The following is a 25,258-nucleotide window of genomic DNA, read 5'->3' as shown; positions in this document are numbered from 1 at the left end:
ACAGTAGTCTGTATATTCTTCATAAGAACGGCCAGTGAAGCTATCTTACTTGACACCTTGGCGTTGATTTTGGCGCTGGTCTCTGCACACTCAGGTGGTGGTCCTGAGTGTCTCTCACTCCTGAATCTGACAGTTATTTCCTCTGCTAAAGCCATATCGAATGACAAAATCCAAAGCAATTAGTGGACTCAAACTTTTCCGCCCCTGGTATGTACAAAATGCAGCATTGTAAGAAGACAATTGAGGATGCATTTACTCAATGAGATATTTTGTTTTATATATGAAACAAATTTTAAAGGCAGTGTTACGTAAATGGCCCCCAGATATGCAATATATAAACATTCAGAAAATTTATGTTTAGTAGTAGTTCTTTGCATGAAACCGCTTGTTCAAAAAGTTCTCCCTGATGGTTGACCCAAATGGAATACAAACCACAATGTATTTATACAGGCAATCTTAAGACAGGAAAGTGTGCTCTTGCAGCAGGACCACCTGAGTGTTTTAGGGGGGTGCATTGAGAAAGAGCACACTTTACTTCCCACTGTAGAGGTACTTTTCCAGTGGGGGAGGAAGAGCCACTTGCTCGCTTCTCGCTTCAGGCTGTTAGTGAAAAAGGAAAGAGGAAGTCTTGAATGAGACATACAGGAAAAACTTAAAAAGGAACATCTCTCTTAAGGGAACAAGAGAAAGGCCAATGCAAAGCGGCGAGGCAGAGGCGTAGAGCAATGCTGGCAGACAATATTCTCTATTCGCACATATTTGCATGAGAAAAGGCAGCACAGTGGACACCGGTTCCATTCGCCGGCGGGTAAATGGAAGTGACCTCTCCACCTCCTCGAGAGAGTCTTGGAAGAATCTGAGTGGTGGCAGCTACAAACAGGCAGCTTTACCACATTTATCACTGAAAAAGGAGTTGATGTATTCCAATTAGTTCAGATGTTGCTGAACATCTGTCTTGTACAGGAGGGGCAATTATATTCAGTGCTGCCTTACATCTGTGAAGTCCTAGTGGAGTTTTACAAAATGAAACTCAACATCTGTTAGTGGCAGTGTTGGCCATTGCCCTAGTATGGCTGGTATGAAGTTGTAAAACAGGTCAATGCATCAATATTTCTATTTCTTCTTGTTATTTTTCCAAACTTTGAGTGTTCAGGCATATTTTTGTTGTTTTTATACTACAAAAGCAAAAGACAGGTTTTTAGCAGTACAGCTTTCTTTACAATTTAAAAGCTGTAGTAAAAAAAAACATGAGCAAGTTGTTTAAAAACCAAACTAACTATAGTCATTAGAGGCGTGCGAAATTTCCGATTCAGAGATTATTCGCGATTGGGCCGTGGAAGATTCGAGAACGATTCACAAAAATCCAAATTCCGATTATTGAATTATACCAGGTAAAGCAGACCTAAAACACAGTCAGCGCAGTCTTCGGGACGCAATGAGGAACGGACCGAGAGTAAATATCATGTTCAACTCATGCCGCTAGATTAAAAAAAAAACAAAAAAACAATAACACCTGACTGCGGCCGATAGCTGCTTCAAACAACGCCCAGTTGCTAGTTGCTACAAACATACGGCCACATACGGCTATAGTAGATATCACATCTATGTAGAACTAGATGCAAAATGACAGACGACGGTGCCGGTAGAACATGTAAAAAGAACTAGATGCAAAATGACAGACTTGCCGTTTGTATTTGCCGCGTTGTTAACAGCCGCCATCTTAAAGCAGTAGACTTCTCAAGAAGGCTCTGTTGTAGCGAACCTAATTAACTTTTTATCTAAAATACTCCTAAATCGGCAAAATCTTAACTTGAATCCATCTTTAAATGATGAAGCAGTTTTAAAACTTTGACATGTCGAAAGTAGACAGAAGGGAAATTATGGAACAACTGTAAAATTTGAACAACTTTAACGGTTGATTCACATAATTAATTTAATTGAATGTAGTTTAAAGCTGCTGATACAGAATGAGACTTGAGTATTTTATTTACTCTTTTAAACTGTTAACATGATACTGAAATATTAGTTTGGTTTAGCCTGAGAGGGTTTTCGAACAATTTTGAAAGAAATGTACAAAACATAAAAAGCGTGGGGATGGGGGTGGGGGTGGGGGGGTGGTAACATCAATAATCGATTTATAATCGAATCAGAGCCTCTGAATTGTAATTGAATCGTTAGGTGCCAAAAGATTCCCACCTCTAATAGAAATGTAGTTAATTCTGCTGAAAAAGCTATTTTATTTTCCAAAATTAAAATGGTTGAGCTGACATATGAAGGGCAGACAAAGGACTTATTAAAATAAAAAAACTGCAGTTGTGGTAGGTAGTGAAGTAACTCGATCATCACTCCGCAACAAGAAACCCCATGAAAAACACTAATTTCTTAAAGGTTTTTTCATTGATGTGAAAATAGTGTGTAGTAAAAACATTAATTTTACTGTTCGGCCATATCACATTTTTATGTACACAAATAACCTCATTTAAGCTTTAGAAATGTTATCTGTAAAGGATACACACCCATCTGTACTATACTGTCAAGACGTTGGCATGAAGTCTTTCAAGACAATTTACGGGTTCAATCGGGAGTGAAATGCCAGGGTATTTTTGATGCACTCCAAACATAACCTCTGTGATTTTGCAGTCTGGTTCCATATTTGTGCAATAGCAAGTCCTCCAGGCCATCGATTACTAATCCCCATTTATTTTGTGTGCTTGACATGAAAATGCTTGCAGTGGAATAATCCATATACACAGCAAAGCCAACATCGCCACATCAATCAAGAGGCAGGGTAAAAAAGGAATATCTAAGTTACAGAGTTTGTGGGGGGAAAAAAAGCTAAATTAGTAGTGAAGAAACTTAACTAATACTCACTACATTACAACAAACTGATTTAAAACCATTTTACTGCAATTTCAGGCAAGTTTGAAATATAAAATTTGTAACATGAGTAACACAACACTCTTCTACAACATCAAGTGGACATCGGGGACAGTGTCTCTGGATTGGCAAACTGGGGTGGTGGTCCGGAGGGTGTGTTCCAATTATAGAGGGATCACACTTTTCAGCCTTCCCAGTAAAGTCTATTCAGGGGTGCAGGAGAGGAGGGTCTGTCGGGAAGGATGAGAAGTGTGGTTTTCGTCCCGGCCGTGGAACAGTGGACCAGCTCTACACCCCGGCAGGGTCCTCGAAGGAGCATGGGAGTTTGCCCAACCATGTGTTTTGTGGATCTGGAGAAGGCGTTTGACCATGTGCCTCGGGGAGTTCTTTGGGGGGGTACTCCGAGAGTATGGGGTACCAAGCCCCTTGATAAGGGCTGTTCAGTCTCTGTACGACCGGTGTCAGAGGTTGGTCGAATTCGTTCCGAATGAGGGTTGGACTCCGCCAAGGCAGTCCTTTTTCACCGATTCTGTTCATTAATTTTTATGGACAGAATTTCAAGATGCAGCCAAAGCATTGAGGGTGTCCGGTTTGCTGACCTCAGCGTTGCATCTCTGCTTTTTGCAGGCGATGCGGTGCTGTTGGCTTCATCAAGCCGTGACCTCCAACTCTCACTGGAGTGTTTCGCAGCTGAGTGTGAAGCGGTTGGGATGAAGATCAGCACCTCCGAATCCGAGACCATGGTCCTCAGTTGGAAAAGGGTGGCGTTCCCTCTCTGGGTCGGGGATGAGATCCTGCCCCAAGTGGAGGAGTTCAAGTATTTTGGGGTCTTGTTCTTGAGTGAGTATAGAAGGGAGTGGGAGATAGACAGGGGGATCTTTGAAGTGTCTGCAGTAATGTTACTCTGCACCGTTCCGTAGTGGTGAAGAAGGAGCTGAGCTGAAAGGCAAAGCTCTTGATTTACCAGTCGATCTATTTCCTACCCTCACCTATGGTCACGAGCTGTGGGTGCAAGAACAAGATCCCAGATACAAGCTACCAAAATGAGTTTCCTCCGCAAGGTTTCTGGGCTCTCCCTTCAAGATAGGGTGAGAAGCTCGGTCATCCAGGAGGGACTCGGCATCGAGCCGCTACTCCTCTGCGTTCAGAGGAGCCAGCTGAGGTGGCTCGGGCATCTGGTTTGGATGCCTCCTGGACGCCTCCCTGGAGAGGTGTTCTGGGCATGTCCTACTGGCGGGAAGCCCCGGGGATGACCCAGGACATGCTGGAGAGACTGTCTCTTGATTGGCCCATGGGATCCCGCCGGAAGGGCTGGTTGAAATCGCTGGGGAGAGGGAAGTCTGGCTTTCCCTGCTAAAGCTGCTGCCCCCGTGACCCGATCCCGGATTAAGCGATAGATGATAGATGGATGGATATGAGTAACCCAAAACCCTCTGGCTTGACTGTGTTATACATGGTGTTTCAAAAAGAATTTGCCAAAATCAGCACACACATGATTCATTTGAATTTCAGCAGGACCTTGGCAGTATTGTAGCCGACTGTATGCATCCACCGCCAGCTACCACCGAAGGAAGGACCTCCCGGCTGCAGGAACTCCCCGGTGCTGCTCGTGACTATCTGTCTGCTATGCTGTGTGTTACGCATAATGACCACATTCCATAAAACACATATAATCCCAACAGAAGATGTATTTTGCTGATGGCCGTTCTAATTTATTCACTGCTACCCACCCTCATATGTGATGCTAGAAATTCTGCGTACCCTTGACAGACCTAGACCAGACAACAATGCATCCAATGTCGACCTCCGTTGCACAAGGTACCGCGACCCTGGGGCCTGGCAACAATGCTTCATTGTCGCTCATAGCAGCCTGTCAATGTATCCCTGATACCAGACAAAGCCTGAATTAATTAAACGCACCTGGACACCACGAACTGTTTGTAAAAAAAAAAATGTCCAAGAGTTTGTCCAAGAGTTTAAAATGACGCTCGGCACGCAAAATGCTAATCCAAACGCAAACGAAAACGATGGCGCATTTTCATCTTGTTCTCATCTCGTGGGACGAAAACTGGCATTCGTCTCGTTACGTTTTAGTTTCCCAAGACGCCGTTTTTAGCTCGTCATTGTCACGTCATTGGCATGAAAATATTGTTTGTTGATGAAATATTTTCGTTACTGTCATCGTTGAAGAAAAAACACTTATCTTGGGGATTGATGTCTGTAACTTGTCGGCATAGTTAATGGTAAGGTAAGTTAGAAAGTTGTAATTGTCGCGAATAGCTAGAGGTAGGCCAAAAACAGTTCTAGGTAACGTCACCTGGACCCGCTTTTAGGCCCGTCCAAATTAATCCTGGCTGGTAAGGAGACGAAAAAAGTTCCTTCCTGTAAAGATTTAGCACCAATTTGCTCTCAGCCTGTGTGCATGTTTTTAATATATTTTTAACATATTTCATGTATTCAGTAACAAATAGTCAAAATGATATAACGGATTGTGGGTCATTTCATTTCCTGTCATAAGGTTGCTCAGTAGCAACCTTCATTAAAATGGAGTTGAACGTTCGGCACCTTTACTCAACATTTTTAGAATCTAAACCACCTTTCCTCGAAATATTTTGAGGTCCTCTTACGTGCATAGAATTGAAATGGAGGATTCCTCTGCAAAAATGAGAATCCGAAGAGTGGACATATTTTACAGCAATACCGCTTGCTGCTGTAATTTATACCAGATTGTTTCATATGAAATGTGATTTACTTCAAATTTGGGAAAAAGCTTACTATATTCTTTTAGTCCAAACTTTGCCTTTGAACCCACATGAATTCAACCAGATGGGATTACACTTGAACACATTCCCTTCTGAACCCATCTTGACCTAGATAAAGTGATAAATACAAAAGGTAGAAACAGCAATCGAGCAGGGTGGTGGTTTCAGAAGAGCACCAGGAGGGAAGGAAATGGCCATTACAGTGAGTCTGTTAATCAGCCTATTAGGGTTTAATTGAGGGTAGTTAATTAGGAGTCCGTGGACAGACTGTGCTTTGGGGTTCAGAGGCTGACATGAGAAGTAGCTGGCTGAGCAACCTGAGCCGATTGTTACTGATTCAATTGTGCAAGGCCACTGACTGACTGGCAGGAAAATAAGCTGTAATTACACTTCTCTATTTCTTTGTCTTCACTTTATGGCTCATATGTGTCGTAAATTAACCCATTGCTGCTTAGGACGTACCAGAAGCCAGCTAAAGTGGTGTTGCAGCCGAACAAATGCATTTACAGTAGGCCTAGACTGGATGTCTCCACAGAAATCAAGCGTCGACTTGCCTTTGAGGATCGACCTGTTTTAAGTGAGTGGAAAATACAATATTGTGTGTGTGGTATGGGGCACAGACAAAAACTGCCTTCTGGAGTGAGGCATAAACTCACCTCACACCGTCTCCAGACTGAGACGACTACACATCTTATAAATCCCCCTTCACTCTCATAAGGACCACTGGAAAACAAAGATGTGCTTGTCCTCACTCCCTAAAACCAGCTCTGCGTAGAGCCACTAACACCAGAAGCTGATTATACACTCTTTAAAGTTAGATTTGATTTAATGTCCTGTTCCTGCCTCAGCTGGACCATGGGACACTGGAATGTGATGGTGCTCACATCAAGGCTTGGCTTGCTTAGTCTAGGGTGAATTCATCTTGTCTGTATCCAGAGAAGAGCAATCCCACATTCAGGTTGTCCATCCTCAGAGTAAACGCATCGCGTGCAACAAGCCCAAAATTCAATAATGTGTCCGACAAAGAACTGCCTCTTGCCTCCTAATACCAAACAACATGTGATCCTCCTTAGGGAAATAACTTGCTTGTCTGCTCCCCACACCCCGACAGGCCCAAAATAATGCCTGAGGAAGGGCCTGCTGAGGATGCCATGTGCTGTGTCAAATTATGTCACATTCTTACGCTGAAGGAATGCTAAATAGACTTTAGAGCAAAACTCTGCAGTCTAACTCGAAGTTATTAGAGTGGAGCCCCTAACACCTACAGGAATTAACGACAGAAAAAAAGAATTGTTTGCGCATACTGTTCTGTATTGCATTCCAAATTTGTCATTCTGTATATTAGATCCTACTAACATTAATAAGGAATTAAATTGCAGCACTAAATTGACATACTTTGCAAACATGTCACCAGGCATACTAGAATGGAAATGTACTACGTATACCATATTTTATCAGATCCCTAACAACCCCCTAAAATGAATCTGGAATATCCAAAAGAACAAAACGAGGCCTTTAAAGCGACATTTTTTTCTAACATCTCCAAAAACACCACAAGCTAAACCTTGCACAACTAAAATAAATGAAAACTAAAGCTGTTGGGGAATGCACGCCTGAGACAAAGCTCAATTTACATTTCTGTCAGTAACTGCTAAGTGCTGGCTGGCTGGCTTTAAAGCTGTCTTCTGTATGGTGACTTGATACTTAAGGAACTACAGGGAGGTTTGGAGTATTTCGTGACTCAATGTGGGCAAGCTCCAAACTCAGAACACAAGTGACAAGTAAGAAACTGCAGCTGTGTTGTGTTTTAAAAAGGGAGACCATAATAGAGACATCATTCAACTTCAAGTTCACTGTTTTGTCGCACTAATGTGGGAAGCATTTCCTGTCAGTATAATTCATACAATTCACCCCAAATTGCCTCAACGACAGGTTTTAGCAAATCAGGAATAAAAAGGATTAAAATCTCTTAAAAATCATGATGTCATATACTTTAGTTTACCGGAATTTTTGCACTATCGCACACACCTGACTATAAGTCGCCACCCACGAAATTTGCCACGAAAACAGCATTTGCTCATAGATAAGCCACCCTGGACTGTAAGTCGCAGCTGTCCTCTCTGAATTATGGGATATTTACACCAAAATGTATTAACCGGTAACACTTTATTTGACAGCGGCATCATACGACTGTCATAAGACCAAATGAACCACAATGAAGCTCTGAACCAATTGGCTGCAAAGCTTCAAGAAGCTTCATTTGGCCATCACTGCTCCCTTGGGGGAGACAGTCAGACTCCTAGCATGCATGCAGTGCTACAGATGTAAATAACAATCAAAATTCATGTTCTGTGATAATTATTTCTTCAGTTACTGTTCTAGTTGTTTCATTAATTGCTAGTTATGGTATTTGGTGACACTTTATTTGACAGTGGTGCCATAAAACTGTCATGAGACAATGATTATAATGACATGACACTGTCATTAGCATTAATGAATGCTTATAACAGATGTCATTTAGTGTTATCTGGCAAATTATCTCACTTGACAATGGATGTAAAAGATCTGACCTGGACATAAATGGAGTTAGTGACATAATTTGCCGGACGACACTTAATGACCTCTGTTATAGGCATTCAGTAATGCCCATGATAGTGTCATGTCATAATTATGACGGTCTTTTGAGAGTCTTATGATGCCGCTGTCAAATACAGTGTTACCTATTAACCCATAAATCAACAAAAAAAGCCACACTGGACTATAGGCTGCAGGATTCAAAATGAAGGAAAAGGCTCATAGGCCGAAAATTACGGTAGCTTTTCTATATTTTTCATCTTGAGATTTGACAGAAACATGTATTGTGCTAGCGAGAGGAGGTATGGGGGGCTAAGGGCTACTTTAGAATGTTAAACTCCCGAGTAATACTCTAAGTATTTTTAGAAAGACACTAATAAATAACCCCCTTTTTGTACAAAATCATCATCAGAGGAGACTCATTTGCTCCATTCTGTCATACATGTTGTGGCTTGACATTGTGTGCAGGGAGAAAGAGCATGTTAAAACTGTATACATTTGTCACTTCAATCATATTCATGTGACAATATTACTGGTTTTGCAATACGTATTGTGGGGAGTATGAATGTACTACCATCACAACAGGCCGTAATTAGCACCTTAGACCAAATCCAATAATTTTCATTTCAACAGCAGTGTGTTATCTAATCGTTTATTAAAAGGAATTAAGCATTTTAAAATAGTTAACATCTGCTTAAAAAGCATTGTCGTCTTCTGCGTTTGCATTTAAGACCTCATTAATCGTACATGTTCCCAACTAAAGCAAGTTTCCTCGTGATAGATATAAGATAAATAATTTGTTTTAAAATAGAGCTTTGCAGACACAAACATGTCTGCAGCTTTTGGTTAGTACTTTTTGATGCTTTTCCTTATTGCCATGTTGAGACTGAATGAAAAGGTTCTTTTGTGGAACTTAGCCCTTCCATTCTGCACTCAGCAGTTCAGAAGTGTATACATTTATATAAATATTGTCTTAGCTGGAACACATTCCTCCTGGCTCGCTACCTCAGTCTCCTCTAAAAGACATACACACACATAAAGTCCTACCCACCATATTAGAATTGGCATTTCCCTGTGTCAGTTTATTTTAAAGTAGTTGTTGCTGTTTGCCCTTTGCGACCCAAGAATGTTTGCTGAGGATTTACAAGGTGACATTTACAACGGCTGCTCAGGCGTCGCCATTGTCTTCTTATTTTGACACTCTTTCAAATGCTTTGTCCACATAGAACTCTTCCCCCATCATAATGAAGAGCTCAGGATACAACATTGTTCACAGCAGTGCACATTGCTTAATTCATACTTGCAAAAAAAAAAGGAGTAATGTTAATGATGAAATACCCAGACTGAACTTTACAATAAAAACCCTGTATGTCCAATTTCAAGTTGTAATAGTTGTATGTATAGTCAACACAGCAAAGCTAACTACAGTAGATAACTAAAAATTAAAACAAAAATCTGTTGGAATTTCAAAGTAACTGGTAGTAAAATATGTTTCACAACAAATACTGTATGACGATATCATTATTTTGGGGGAAAAAACATCTAGAATGAGTCACAAAATCTATTTGCGGTAGGGGTGTAAAGGCACACAAAAATCTCGGTTCGGTGCGTACCTCGGTTTTGAGGTCACGGTTCAGTTCATTTTCGGTACAGTAAGAAAGCAAAATGCAAAATATAAATGTGCTAGTTGTTTATTACACACTTTTTGTGCTTTCAACAATAGGAACAGTCGCCAATACAAAGCTAGAATTCTGCTCAAGAAGTAACGGGTATTTAAAGATAATAATCCAACAACAATTTGCCTTTCAGACCCCGCGTATTGGTCAGCTGTCTTTCTGAAAGAAAGAAGAAAAAAAGAAGTCCTGTGCTAAAGAGAAAAGCAATCCAAATGACAAAGATTTTTAACATGTATTTTACAAATGAAATGCCTCAATGAATTTTTTTTTTCTTATGAACGGTTTTCAAAAGCTTTATTGGTGGATTTTCTCAAGTTAAAGCGCCACACAGAAATGAATAAATTTAATTGTGTAAGCAGGATCAGTGTATTATTCTTATTATTTAATTACAGGTGTTTTAGCTCATTTCAATTTATTTTATTTAAATGGGCTAATATTTATTTTATTATGTGTTTGTATTTTACAAATGTGATGTAGTATTCATTTATATTGTATATTTTATGTTGTAGTTCCTATGTGAATATTAGTTACTACTAGTTTTGTTGTGGTAGGAGGGTTTTGTATTGAACACAGGGCCGTGTTGGTTATTATTATAGCAGAGAAGAAACAAAGACAAGTCAACTGTGCCCCGACCTATCACTCATGAGATCTGATGGACTCAAAAAGTGTGTTCTGATTGCATATTAGTTTGAAAATCAAACGGATCCACCGTATTTTTACACGAGTGACTTCCGGCCTGATCCTAGCTACCGGTAGTAGTATTGACGCAGGAGGGCCGCGTCTCGCGTCAAATAATAAACTCTGCCGTTCTTTTCGCGTGCATCGTGTTGAGCCGCTTCTGGGACGCGTCTAAAACGCGGCTGCACTACGACTGGTGTGCTTTGGCTGATTGACTTTAAAGGCCACATTGTCGCGCTGTTGACGTTTCTTACTGTCCTACCGTGTTGGTCCTCATTATAGTAGAAAAGACGGAGTAAATATAATCAACACAAAGAAACTGTAGCCCGATCGACTCACAGCCTCGAAAAGTAAGGGTTACATTACGTCAGAAACTCATTCAGTACGACTCCGTTCCGAACCGAGCACCAAGTACCGAAACGGTTCAATACGAATACATGTACCTTCACACCCTTAATTTGCGGTAATCGAAATTGTCCAAGATATAAACTTTTTCTTTCAGGGCGGAAAAGAAAGTGTTTGATAATATAACAAATGATAATACAGAAGTAATTTTAATAGACTTACTTCCAAAAATATAAATGACTTTTCTTTTTTAGTAGCCACCCATAGACTTCATAGTATTCTGATTATATTATGAAGTAATATAATATCAACATTTTACATCGCACACCCTAAAACCAGGTTTTTTTTTTTTTTTTTGGCAGCCCTTTCAATTTTCGTCTTGGTCTTTTGGACGACAATACTTATGGTCTTAGTCATATTTTAATCATCTCAAAATGTGTTTGTCCTGTCTAGTTTCTGTTGACGAAAACTCAAGTACTAATTTCTAGTTTTAGTCAACGTTTACAAAAATGTTTTCGTCTGTAAAATCAAAATTTTTCTCCTCCAAAAAACAAATAAATTAAGGTTTCCGACTATTTTGAATGAACATTGACAGACGAGCACATATTGTAGCCAACTTGGTAGTAATACACACTCGGCAGGAAAACAGTACATTATTTGAAATGAATTATACCCACCTGGACACCATGAACTGTAAGTAAAAAAAAAGTTGTCAGAGAGTTTAAGAGGACACTCGCCGTTAGCATTAGCCTAATGCTAACAGAAACGTTCTGCTAATGCTACGAGTTAAATTTAGCGTGGGATGATCACTGAAGGGGATAGTTACCTTTCTCGCAGACACCGTATAACTGTTTACATTGGTCTAACACATTCATTATAGTACAGCATTTAAGGAGACGATACTCCAGGCTATTTGACACAGTAAAATTGACCAGTTATCAGCCCTCACCTGATAAGCGAAGGAAAGGACGTCAGCATTTCTTTGGTGGGGTCAGAACAGCCTCACCCTACCAGGGCAACAAGTTGATAGCGCCTTAAACGTCAAGACATGCCTCAGTTGCCGTGGCAACCACGACCCAGCCACGAAAGATGACACACGAACTTGACCGCCCAAACTTGCCACAGAAAGATGATCCCAAGATGACACCCAGGCACGCCTTTCGCCCAGCCCACTCCACCGCAGCTTTCAAAAGACTGAACATTTAGATAATAACTGTCGCTTCTCGGGGACATTTCAATTTATCCGTTGTTTTGCTCACCCTGGATCCAGCATTGCCTCTCCGAGGTCTGTTTTTGCCTTGCTTTTTGAACACTGTTGACGAATAAATTGTCAACCTGTTCTCAATGAGCTTTCTTTAAGCCGTTCATAATGGAGTCAGTACAAACGGTTAACGCTGGGGTGAACGTGCGGGGTTTGGCCTTCACGGCCGACTTGCTGGAGCTGCGCCAGCGGGACGCCTACTGGTTCGGTTGTTGCGGTTCTGGCGTCTTGGCCGGGAGGCCGAATTCCTTCATCACTCAGCACCAGTGTTGGGAATAACGCCGTTATAAATAACGCTGTTACATAACGACGTTATTTTTTCAGTAACGGGGTAATCTAACTGATTATTTTTTCCGCCGTTACAACGCCGTTACCGTTAATGACGGTCAAAAGCGGTGCGTTACTTACTCTGAATAAATTGAAGAAACTACCAGCCGTAGCTAGTCTACTCTGCTCTGTTTATTTGTCATCCAAGACTTGCATTCAGGTTCGAGAATAGCGCACGTGTTTTGTTTTGTGTTTTTTCTTAGCAAAGATATACCACACAGGATGTGCTGGCACTCTGTTTCTTTAATAGCACATATAACTTCAACGTTAACACAAACGTATGGCTCTCGGCAGGCCGTGTCTCCAACTCACTCCCGCATCATGTGAGCAAAACAATATTGGCGCCGTGTGCACTTTAGGGTGCCTCCGATAATTCTGTATCAGAATATTACAGCACGTACTTCTTATGACTCCAGGCTGTTTGTCCCCGCTCATTCAATTAGACAATGGTTTCCAAAGCTTGCTAACGTTTCTGTGTTTGCTACACCTGAATGCTAGCCTCGTTCCCATCCCCCACTGTCAGCCAGCAAGAATGCTGCTTCCATTTTGAGGACGGCAGAGGCTTTGAGGGTGACGGGAGGAGTAGGGGGACGAGGCTACCTGAATGCACCACCTGGATAGATGCGATGGAAGTGATTGTGATTGGCTGAGGGTTCGAGTAATGTGTCATGGTAAGCCAATCAGAGCCAGTGTTTTCACACACAAACCGGAACAGGGCGTGGGGCAAACACACACACGCAAAACAGATGCAGAGGGATATGATGGCAGAGCATTCAGAGGAAAATGTGGCCTTTACGGGGTGGAGATATAAACACTATTTCAAGTCAAAATACTTGAAGTACAGTAGGCTATGTCTACTTGACCAGTTCTCTCATGTTGTGAAAGTTAGATTTAATTGATTAAACTTATTTTATATTGTGTACTGCTGATTGTTATTTTATTATATTGTTTACTGTTTATTTTTGTTGCACTTCAAGTGGATGGATGAATCTGTTGCTGGTGAGGTGCAATAAATATTACAAGGTTCTATAACACAACTACCTGTCTGTTCTTCTCTATTCAGTTGACTCGAATACTGCTCAGAAATTTTCAAATTCTTTGACATACAACAACTTCTTTTTAAAGTAACGGAAATAATTACTTTCCCTGGTAACTAGTTACTTTTACTATAGAGTAATTCAGTTACTAACTCATTTACTTTTTGGAAGAAGCAGTGAGTAACTGTAACTAATTACTTTTTTAAAGTATGGTGCCCAACACTGCTCAACACAGATCTTTAAAGGCTAAAGCAACTATTCTCTCTGGTCAAGAAAACAAATCTTACCGTGTGTGCAAGCCTGCATGGAGACTAAGAGTGTGACAATATCTCGATACAGCGATATATCGCGATATTTTGCAACCCGATCGGTTATCGATATGCTCCCGCCAAGCATCGATACTTTTATTTGACATATTGGCCATACAATGGAGTATGGAAGCTGTAAACTGCTCAATGTTTGTTGAGCAATTCCTTGGCGGTCCACTAGGGGCGCTCAACAGTGGTGGTGAAGGTAAAGTGCGCACAAGTCGCCTAGAGAAGAAGAGCGGTCCCAAGTGGGTTGAAAAAAATAAAAAAGCTTCGTGGGAACGGTGGAGGAAAAAGTGAGAAAAATATTGCTGAAAATCACATGTGGACACACTTTGGATTTTACACCAACAATAAAGGAAGTAAGGTGAACAAGGACTTTGCTGTATGCAAGAATTGTCTAATAAAATAAGGTTCACTGGCAGCTGGTGACTAATTGGAGACCGGATTTCTATGGAGCATCACTTGAGGTAAGAAAGTTTTGCAATGTACTAGTAATTGATTTTTTCATTTAAATGTATTATTTTGATTACATATTTGAGAACCACTTTCCATCTAGTTTACTACACAAACTGTTATGACTGCCATTTTGATACAATAAGCTATAAAAACGGTTTGAATAGCTTCCAAGATATATAAGGTGACGTGCATGATAATTAATGTGTCCTACATATTAAAAACAGGTAATTATTGCATTTTTAATTTCTATTCATTCAATTCATATTTTTTTTTAAATTCACTCCATACTTCCAACACACACAAAAAATCAGAATTTCAACTCAAAAGCTATTGAGTAGCTAATATTTTTTTATTTATTTTTGTTGTTTTTAAGGTGAGGAAGAATGTAACTGAGTCTGACATCACAAATGCTGAAGCAGATGGTGGAAGTGCTCAAACCAATGCTTTTGACAACAAAGGTCATATACAAAGAAAAGACCCACCAATTTTATCATTGCCCCACTCCAAGCTCAACTGCTGACTGACACTTACAGCACTGTTAAAAATTTTCAAAAGATTTATAACTTAAGAAATTAAGGGTGCCATTCATCATGATTTCACCAAGAAATATCAGTGGTTGTGGTTTGTTTCCTCTATATGTGCAGGTACACAATTATCAGTAGATTTATATTTTACAGCAATGTTGCACTGAAAAGGTGTCACTGTTTAATAAATGACTTAAACAGTATTTTTTTCTATTTTGAAATATATGTTTTTTTTCCGTTTCAACAGTTGTATCGTAGAATATCATGTATCAAATTTCTGACCAATATATCGATATTTTCTGTATCGTGATATCGTGAGATAATCGTTATCGTGAGCCTTGTATCGCGAATCGTATCGTATCGTGAGGTGCCTTGAGGTTCCCACTCCTAATGGAGACTGGAGACAATCCACTGTTCAGTCGGGAAGGGTGGGGGCGCAACACATCACGAGTGACACAACCAGACACTGCTACGATGCAGGCTAACATACACATAAATGTCACAAATTGTGAACATGTGACGGAAACCATTGCGCATTTTTGTCTCGTTCTCGTCTCTTCAGACAAAAACTGGCATTCGTCTTATTATGTTTTATTTTTTAGCTCGTTATCCTCTGATCATAGTGAAAAAAAAGTGTTCATTAACGAAATATTTTCGTTGTTGTTATCGTTGACGAAAATAACACTGCATAAATCTACAGGAATTTAAAATAAAAAGGAGGGAATGGGCGCAAACACTGAAAAAAAAGGTATTATTTTCAGTTTGCAGAGATCTCTGCTTATTGCTAACATACTGTAGCTCAGGCTTTTTATGAGTGAAAACGGCCTGACTGAACAAGGGTGCATTCATAGCAGTTCAGTTGGAGGAGAGCCATCTGCTATCACACCCCCTCGCTAAGAGCTTGTTGAAGAAGTACGAGCCGTAGCTCATCATGTACATGTTACATCCATATAGACTTACTTGAATTAACACCTCTACTACAGTGCTGTTGTTTCTGCTTCATCAGACACAAAACGTGCTACTGGTGGTGTCTTGTTGCTTTACTTCACACTTGCCATTGGAACGGTTTTTGTGCCTTCATGTAGCTGTTAGATTTATTGCTGTAGTCATTCACATTTCAGACAAAAAGGTTGTTGTGAATGTTTGTTATTCTGAAGAGAAACCAGAGAGGAAAGTCTATACTTTTCTTACAAATTCATCCCATACATGATAGAAAATAGGACAGGACCACAAGGCGTTGGGTTTTAAAATGAACCTTAAACTGCTGTGGGCAGTATGGATTAAATTTCTTTAATATAGTCAGTGTGGTAAACCAAACTTTACCAAGTTTACAAGTGAGACACGCACTACAACTGCAAGCTTGTCATGATTACATATTTGTTTGAAAGTTCATCTAAACCCCAGATCCAGAAATGTTGGGAGTCAAAATTCAACGAACAGCATCAACCAATACTTTAGTACAGGGGTGGGCAAACCGGTCCTCGAGGGCTGCTGTTGGTCCTGGTCTTGGTTTCAACTGATTCAACACAGTCAGTTTAACCCAGGGGTCAGCAAGTCCAGTCCTCGAGAGCTGCAATCCAGCTTGTTTTCCATGTCTCCCTCCTTTAACACACCTGAATCAAATAATCAGGATCGTTATCAGGCTCCTGCAGCGCTTGCTGATGAGCGGATCATCTGATTCAGGTGTGTTAAAGGAGGGAGATATGGAAAATAAGCTGGATAGCGGCTCTCGAAGACCGGACTTGCAGAACCCTGGTTTAACCAATGAGACTTCAGTGGGAACAAGAAGCAGCTGACTGCAATCAACTGATGGTACTTGTAAGAAACCAGATTAGTAAAAGATTGTCCTCATAATGAGGTTGAACAAAAATTCGAACCCACTGCGGCCCATTTGTGGAATAGTTTGCCCACCCTTTGTCTAGTACAGGGTTCACTAAATCCAGACCTCGGTGCCACTTTTCCTGTCGTGTTTTCCACGTCTTTCTCCCCTAACACACCTCAATCAAATGATTATGTCATCAGCAACCTCTCCAGAAGCCTGATAATGATCCTTATTATTTTGATTCAGGTGTGTTGGAGGAGAGAGACATGGAAAACACGACAGGAAAAGTGGCACCGAGGTCTGGATTTAGTGAACCCTGGTGTAGTACATCTCGTACTACATCTAGTACATTTTAAAAAAAAATTTCTTTAAAAATCTATTTTCAATTATTTGAACTGTGTCGGTTGTTTTTTTTGTCCATGGAAATAAGTCTTTCAATTTAACGGACAATTAACAATAAAAGACAACCTCAACCCTCACTATTAGTCTGTTAGGTTGAGGTTTGACTGTACATAAACATGACATTGAGGTTTTTGCTCAAGCCAGCAAACAAGGGGGTGTACTCAAAACTCAGACTGACAATGGAATAAAAAGCTGTAATGTGTGGTAATGCTATGTAAAACTCTAAAGCATTTAAACATCTGGACTTTTGATGACAGAGCGATTCTCTATCTCAAGTTACAATCTCTTGTCTGCACTGGTAAAGACTGCTGACTCTAAGCAACCTTTATCAGGACTGCATCACCAGACAAATGGCATAAAAACTGTCACGCAAGTGACCCCTCAAGGAATAGGACAAAATCAACAACATTGTCCTGTCTAATGAACTTTTAATAAAGCTCTTTGCCACATTCTCAGGCTCAGGTTTAACATTTACCCTCTTTAGAAATAATTTGTGACTTGAATATAACGTTTAATTAATCAGTGTTGTTTTCGCCAACGATGACGATAACAAAAATATTTCGTCAACGAACAATTTTTTTCATGACAACTTAGTCATGATGACGTGCTAAAACCGTGTCTTGGGAGACTAAAACATGACGAGATGGATGCCAGTTGACGTCTGACGAGACGAGAATAAGATGAAAATTCTCCTTAGTTTCCGTCATAAGTTCATAATGTGTGACATTTTCTTATCGTATGTGTGGTTAGCTTGCATTTTGGCAGTGTTTGGTCGTTTCATTCATGTGACGTGCTGCGACCCACGGCCCACACACCTGTGAGTAAGTGTGTGCACATTCAAGGCTCCTTTTGTGAAACATGGGTCAGGTACTGCTTGGTAAGTTTTGGTTTCTTATCCTGGCAAGATCTGCCATGTTGCTTTAGCCCAGTGGTCTCCAAACTATTCCATTTAGGGCAGCAGTGGGTGCAGGATTTCACTCCAACAAAACAAGACCACACCTTTTCGCCAATCTGGTGTTTTATAAGTGTAATCAGTTGATTGCAGTCAGGTGCTGCTTGTTTAATACAAACCACATTGGTTAAAAGGTCTGTGCTTGATCAGTATGAACAAAAACCAGCACCCACAGCGGCCCTCAAAGACCGGTTTGGAGACCCCTGCTTTAGCCTTTACAGGTTGATCATAAGTGATAAGTGATCATCACACACTAAACTAACTTGTAGCGTTAGCATAGCGTTCACGTCAGCATAGCATTTGCGTTTGCATTTAGCGTGGTGAATGTCTTCTTAAACTCCTGGAAAACGTTTTACATACAGTTTGTGGCGTCCAGGTGGCTTTAATTAATTGCAAATAATGTGCTGTTTTCCTGCTGAGTGTGTATTATCATCATAAAGGTGGTAATGTGCTTGTAGACTACAATTATGTGCTCGTCTGTCAATGTCAAACCATTTATTTATTGATTGATTTATTACTTTTAAAGTTTATAGACGAAAATATTTTGAGAATTGTAGACTTAAAGTATACGAAGATGAACACATTTTGAAATGACTAAAATACGACCAAGACTAATAGGCCTAAGTGTTTTCTTCCAAAAGACTAAGACTACGACGAAAATTAAAAGGGCTGCCAAAAACTACACTGTTTGTAATAAACAGTGCAACGTAAGAACTTCATTTCAAACACAAGTTTTCTGCCACAGCCTAACAAAACTTTGGTAGTGCTTATTTGATTACTTGCATAGCCAGCTTTCTCTCACACCCAGCCAAGTATATCATTGTATTCGAGCACAAAACAAACTGGCCATACTGCAATGTGACACATACGGTACATTGTATCATTTGAGTAAGGACAAACATTGCTATTATGGTCAGATGCACTTAAAACCAAACCATATGTTGCACCATTATTTGAGCCCATGTCAACATGTAGTTTTCAAGCAAAGGAGTGACAGAGAGGACAGTATTTATTTCTGAACGCTTTCCACAAACATCTTTGTTAGCAGTGCATTGGTTAAAAAGCTTAGCGCAATTTCACCGAAGTTTGACAATAAAGTCCGCGACAAACCATACATGTCATTTTGCGGCATGCAGTAGTCCACAGAAACCTCTTTTTTCAGTATAGCATTGTGTAAGATTATGTATGACAACTTAGATAAAAGCATCCTTTGTGGAGTTGAATTTTTCGAATTTATTCCACAAGTTGACCTTGAGGTTAGCTGGCCTTTTCACAAAAGATTTTGTTAAAAGGGCGAGGAGGACATTACTCTGCCAATCATTTTAAAAGCAAGACAGCTGACCATGGAATATTTCAAGTCTTTTTCAAGTCAACTACTTTTCCCCAGAAGCGTTTGGATAGGCAATAATTATATAGTCATGTTAATGCTTAGTTTTTAATTTTGAGTAAAGTGTTGTTATTATCCAGGTAAAAAACTGAGTACAGTACCTGTTGAGTAACTTCTGTTCTTGTTTTTCCCCAAAACGCTTAATTAAAAATAAAATTATTCTCAAAAGTGTTACTATATGCAAATGCAATAGAGTAAATTATTACCAACCTCTGGTTTTACATTACGTAATTGCGTTAATTGCATTAATTTTGGTCTAACAGCAGTGAAGTCACACTTAATGCTGAAGTGTTGCATTGAGAACTAAATGTTTCAACTCTTGCTATTACACAAAGGATTCATATTCTTGGCTGCAGTGAAATCCCAAAATGCTGATTTGAGTTGTCATGTTGTCATCTAGAGGTGATTTGTGTGGTCAGTGAGACATAAATATTCAGCGAGTGTTGATAGGCATGATACATCATCCAACTTCCCATCTGCAATATCATTTCCAATTTTCCCTTTCACGTGACAGGATAGGGAGTCACATACCTCTATAATCCGGTCGTAGATTTTAAGGCCGTCCTCTTTGTCGGCTGGTCCATTCTCAATGATTTTTGACACAAAGATGCCCTCACTTGAAGTGCTGTCATTGTCATCCTATGAAGGAAATTACATACATCAAACTCTGAGGTAATTATGACATGTACGAACTGAAAAATTTACTGCAGTGTCTGACAAAAAAAGTTTAGGGTGTGAGGAACATGCAATTAAACTCTTACTGTGAAGGCATTAAAAATGGGCCCACATGAAACGATCTCATTTTGTAAGGCTTACTAGTTACAAATTATGAGAAAGGAAGCATATTTAACGCCAAACCCTTTAATTTGCTAAGCACTTAGGCTTCTGAAATAACAGATCCAGAGTTCTGTGGTGATGTGGTATTTGACAGGACATGAGAAAATGTGAGTAGTCATGTTAAATGTCAAAAGCTCCACCTATTTTTAATGTGTTCTCTTCTATCAGGATTGCAAGATAATTAAGGTTGAAAATGAAGAGAATTTTTTTTTTTTTTATGTAGTTGTTCTTAAATGACTGGAAATACATGACAGACGATGATGTAAAAAAACATTGTTTTGATTCGGGAAGCTGTACCTATTCATTTGTAATTGAAATCTAATTTGTCGCATAGTAGAGTATTATATTTCTTCTTAGAGAGTGCTTGTCACCTGCTGAAGCTGCAAACTGTAGCCTACACCTATATCTTTATATCTCTTTTTCAGTTTGGTGTTTCATTAGAATAGTATCAAATACTTTTAGCAGGCCAAGCATTTTAGAAACTAACATGGACTTTGTTTCCGGTGGATAGACACTCTAGTATTGGAACAAACCAGACACTATAACAAAAAATACATTTAGGACATAAAACATTCAACCATGGTCAAAGGTTTTGAGACACTTCAGCATTCAGCAGGATGAGAACTGAAAGCTTTTCATCGGGGTGTACAGTAAGTACAGAGAGCTATTGTAAGGATACTAAAGATTGTAAAGCTAGTGAACAATGCCAGCCCTGTAAATGATACAGGGAATTGTCCAACAATATACAGTCACCTGCTGTGCAGCATTTATGATTGATGCAGCCAACATGCAATAGAAAGCAATAATTATTATTGCGCAGTAATGTATATAATGATTGGCTTTTGCATGCACTATATCAATCACATATATCAAACTTGTTTTACTGGTCAAATGACCTCACCCTTGCTGGACATATAGCAGTCTGCATTAAACCCTTTCAGCACCTCAAACGTGCTGCTCAGCCCTTTATTAAAATTATCTTCAAAATCAATGATGCGTACATACTGTGTGCACTACAGGGCATTTTAATCAAAGTCCTCACCTGTCAAACTATAAGTAACCATTTCTGGTCTACTCCCGCCCTCTTTCCAGGTAGCATACAGTAGCAGTGTTTAAATCACTTTCCTGCAAATTAGCTCTCAGCGCCTTGCACAATGACTAACCCTTGACATTCGCAGATAAACAAGGGCTAGTAGAGACCACAAAACCTGGAAGCTGATTGCTTGTAGCAGTTATGCCAGAATGACAGCCACATGAAAAAACAATGTCAAAAGCTAAATGGACATTAACTCGTTCTGTCTTAATTAATAGCCTCTTCCACAGACAGTTGGTTTTGAGGTTGGTAAAAAGGCAAAGGCCAAGTATTATGTCAGTGCTTTCATGAGGTTGTTGCATGGTCCTTTCATGACAGCAAGTAGTGTTGGCAAAAGAGCCGTTTACGCATATATTACTTTATAACTTCCAACCGTATATATATATATTTTTTTTTTTATGTCCTAATCTATGTCGCTAAAGAGAATGGCAGCACTGTGGCTGCTGAAAACCTGTTCGGACTTGAATGTCGTCAAGGAGAAACGGAAAATACAGTTTGCCTTCCACAGCAACAAGAATGTTCTCCTTGTTAAAATGTTTTATTCCAGTGAGTGTGTGGCATCATACTGTAATTCTGACTTACTCTAATAAGAAAAGATGGCAGCTTGGGGGAGTACAAGCTAGACTAAACTCACTACCAACATTTCCTGAATTAGAGAAACAAATCAGGTGACAGACATGACCCTATATTTAACGCTCATAAAAGTAATTACAGTATATATAGCTTTTTTTTCTTTTTTTTTTCTCCAATCTGTATTGGGTCTAAACCAAACCCAATACAATAAAATTTAATCATGCAGTACCATTCTTACAGAGACAGAAAATGTGCTGGACCATCTAAATTCAGTCGTACAGAGGAGGGTTGTGGTGTTTTAAGTGTGTGCTTTACATTCCTGGGTTGACATATGACACTTGTCTGATCACTAGGGGGGAGATGAAACCTCCAAGATGGTCTGCATTTAACCTACCGCACATGGCTTTCCTCCCATGATGTTAAATCCCAGAGATCCACCCTCACGAAGAAGGACAACTGCCACGCTTTTAGTATCTCTTTCCTACAAGCACATAGAGACATGTGGATACGGACAGCAGGTTATTAATTTCATTCCAGTATTGACTCAAATTTATAGAATATGTCCATAGAATCTTAATTGGAATGCTCATAAGACTGACCAGAGCCATAGTGAAAAATAGAAACACCACTACATTACAAAAATACCGAAGTCCAAGACGTTGGTGTTCCCGACATTTTGGCAAATCTCAAATGTCTTTCGAGTGACTTGTAAGACATCAGCTCAATTATTAATATTGTTTTGTTTTGTTTTGTTTTTTTTAACTTACTGTTGTGATTTCTACATTTTTTTTGTAAATATTTCTTTTTTTCATGCCTTTCCATAAGAGCAATTTACTCTCCACAATCTCCTGGAATATAAATGAAAAGGACACACAAGGTTTTGCATTCCCCTCCGAAATATTAGTCTTTTAAAATATGTTATTTCAGGTTTATATTTTGCATATCTGGGAAACTATTTGCTTGATTTCTATAATTCATCTTCTGTACCGCTTATCCTCACGAGGGTGGCGGAGGTGCCAGTGAACTATGGGCAGGAAGCGGGGTATAACCTGAACTGGTTACCAGCCAATTTCAGGGCTGCATGATTTCTTTTTATACAAAAACAAAACGACAAATTTAAAATTGTCAATTCCAATTAACACATGCTTTTATAAATTCCCTTGCTGCAGTTTATTGAATAGTGTACTCTTGGAAGCTCTTCAAAGCATTTGCACAAGATGGCAAAACTGATGACTATTCGACTTCTTGACGTAAAAATGTGGAAAAATTGTATACAGGCATTGACTTAAATAGACATAGATAGGCATAGGCATAATGTATTGACGGGACACATTCGCCATTCACTACGTCCTGCCTTTCCAAAGGGGGCCGTCCCACACTCCACTTCAATTATTAGCAGCGATTTAATGCCAGATTTAGGTTGAAAAGGTATGAAAGCTGCACTGCATACAAACAGGAAGGATTGTCTCAGGAGTGATTTGTTCGAGGATTCAAGGTAATTATTATATTTTTCGTACCATACATGCATTTTGAAACGTGAAAAAATTCAATCAGAGAAATTAGACGCTACAGCATTTGTATTAAACTTCGCAATATTTACGTAAAATAAATGCTACCTGCACGTTTTTTTGCTTTTAACCAAGAATCGAGACTGTTTTACGTCTACCGGTATATATATTAAGAATTCAGGGATTTAAGCATTTATATATTTTTTTGCTTTTAATAAAAAATCGAGACTGTTTTACATCCATATCTATAAAGAATTCGGGGATTTAAGCATTTATTCACAATAATTTTCAACGGAAAAAGCTTTCTTTACATATGGCGGCCGCTAATTTCCTTACTGACTAGCCTCATAGTTCGCAACATTTACACACAATAAATGCTACTTGCACGTTTTTTTTGTTTTTTTTTTAAACCAAGAATCGAGACTGTTTTACGTCCATATCTATAAAGAATTCAGGGATTTAAGCATTTATTCAAAAGAAATTTCAACAGAAAAAGCTCTTTGTCTGTGTTTCCACTTGGTCAGCTTTCACGGGGATAGGCCCACCATGAATCGGCCACGGGCCCCATGTCTAATCAATACATTATGAAGTCTATGACACAGGTATGACTCAGAATGCTACTGATGGCTTTCAGACTGTTTTGCCTTTCAGTTGAGATAGTACATTTGTTGTCATTCACTTTTATTTTTTTTTAACAAATGTTGTTAATTTGGAACAAACAGCATAGAGCAAGAAGTGCTTGGACTTACACTCGTGAATAAAGTGCTTAGAAACACAAAGAAGAACCATCTTTTGCTCACGAAGAAGAATTTGCCTAAAACTCGAATAAGAAATGCACAGTTGAGTGAAGAGAAAATAGATCATTTCAAGTCCATGCTTTTTGTTTGATGCTTGTAAAACCTCTGCACAGGCAATGCATCAAACACCTCTTTGCAGGTTTTTGGAGGTTTTTTTTTTTTTTTTTTTTTTTTTTTAGATATGTTCAGTGACAAACTATGACCAGGTGTGGACACTAACACACTCAGTCAGACACTTGTAGATGAGTTGTGGCTGGATCTTCCAACATGACAATGATCTGAAGCACGCAGCCAAGCTGACCAAGGAGTGGCTGCGTAAAAAGCCTATCAAGGTTCTGGAGTGGCCTAGACAGTCTCCAGACCTCAAACCAATAGAAAATCGTTGGATGGAGCTAAAACTTCGTGTTTTTCAACAACAGCCCCGAAAACTGACGGATCTAGAAAAGATTTGTGCTGAGGAATGGGCCAAAATCCCTGTTTCCATATGTGAAAACCTGGTGAAGAACTACAGAAAGCGTCTGACCTCTGTAATTGCAAACAAAGGCTTCTGCACTAAATATTAGCACTGATTTTCTCAGGGGTACAAATACTTATAAACCCCACTAAATTACAAATAGATATTTGAAAAATCATATACTGTGAGTTCCGGATTTTTTTTTTTTTTTTAGATTATGTCTCTATAAGTGGAAATGCATCTATGATTGAAAGTTCAGACCTCTACCTATTTTCTAAGTAGGTGGACTTGCAAAATCACAAGGGGTGCAAATACTTCTGTTCCTCACTGTACATGTGTGTGTTATGGGTAGCAAAGAAGCACCCCAAAATTTTGGCTTTCTAACACATATCTTGCTGAGGCCTCACAGTTTAAAATTGTAAAAGGTAACTAGTAGTGCCGGGCAGATATAATTACATTTGAAGGTAGCTGTGTAGGGAAAATTACTACAGCATTTATCCCTGACAGGACATAGACTTGCGAAGTGAATTGATGCTTAAACTCCAAAACAAAACCAAAATTCATTGTGTAATGAACACTAAATTATATACAACACCTTTAACTAC

At 39.5% G+C, this 25,258-nt stretch overlaps 1 protein-coding gene across 2 annotated transcripts in view; it reads right to left on the bottom strand.

The window, feature by feature from the left end:
* Positions 1-25,258, bottom strand: part of pdzrn3b (PDZ domain containing RING finger 3b) — a 170,633-nt gene that overhangs the window by 135,908 nt on the left and 9,467 nt on the right. Inside the window, exons 2-3 of one of the 2 annotated variants that reach the window (XM_057845246.1) lie at positions 22,289-22,375; positions 19,923-20,030 (exon numbers count right to left, since the gene is read on the bottom strand). In XM_057845246.1, the coding sequence (XP_057701229.1) occupies positions 19,923-20,030; positions 22,289-22,375 (195 nt within the window). The remainder of the gene's footprint in view (positions 1-19,922; positions 20,031-22,288; positions 22,376-25,258) is intronic. The other variant, XM_057845247.1, reaches the window with a different exon arrangement.

This window comes from Corythoichthys intestinalis, chromosome 9 (genome assembly GCF_030265065.1).
Source record: "Corythoichthys intestinalis isolate RoL2023-P3 chromosome 9, ASM3026506v1, whole genome shotgun sequence".
NCBI lineage: Eukaryota > Metazoa > Chordata > Actinopteri > Syngnathiformes > Syngnathidae > Corythoichthys > Corythoichthys intestinalis.
Note: the sequence above shows the minus strand (reverse complement) of the source record. Positions and strands in the feature narration are given on the sequence as shown.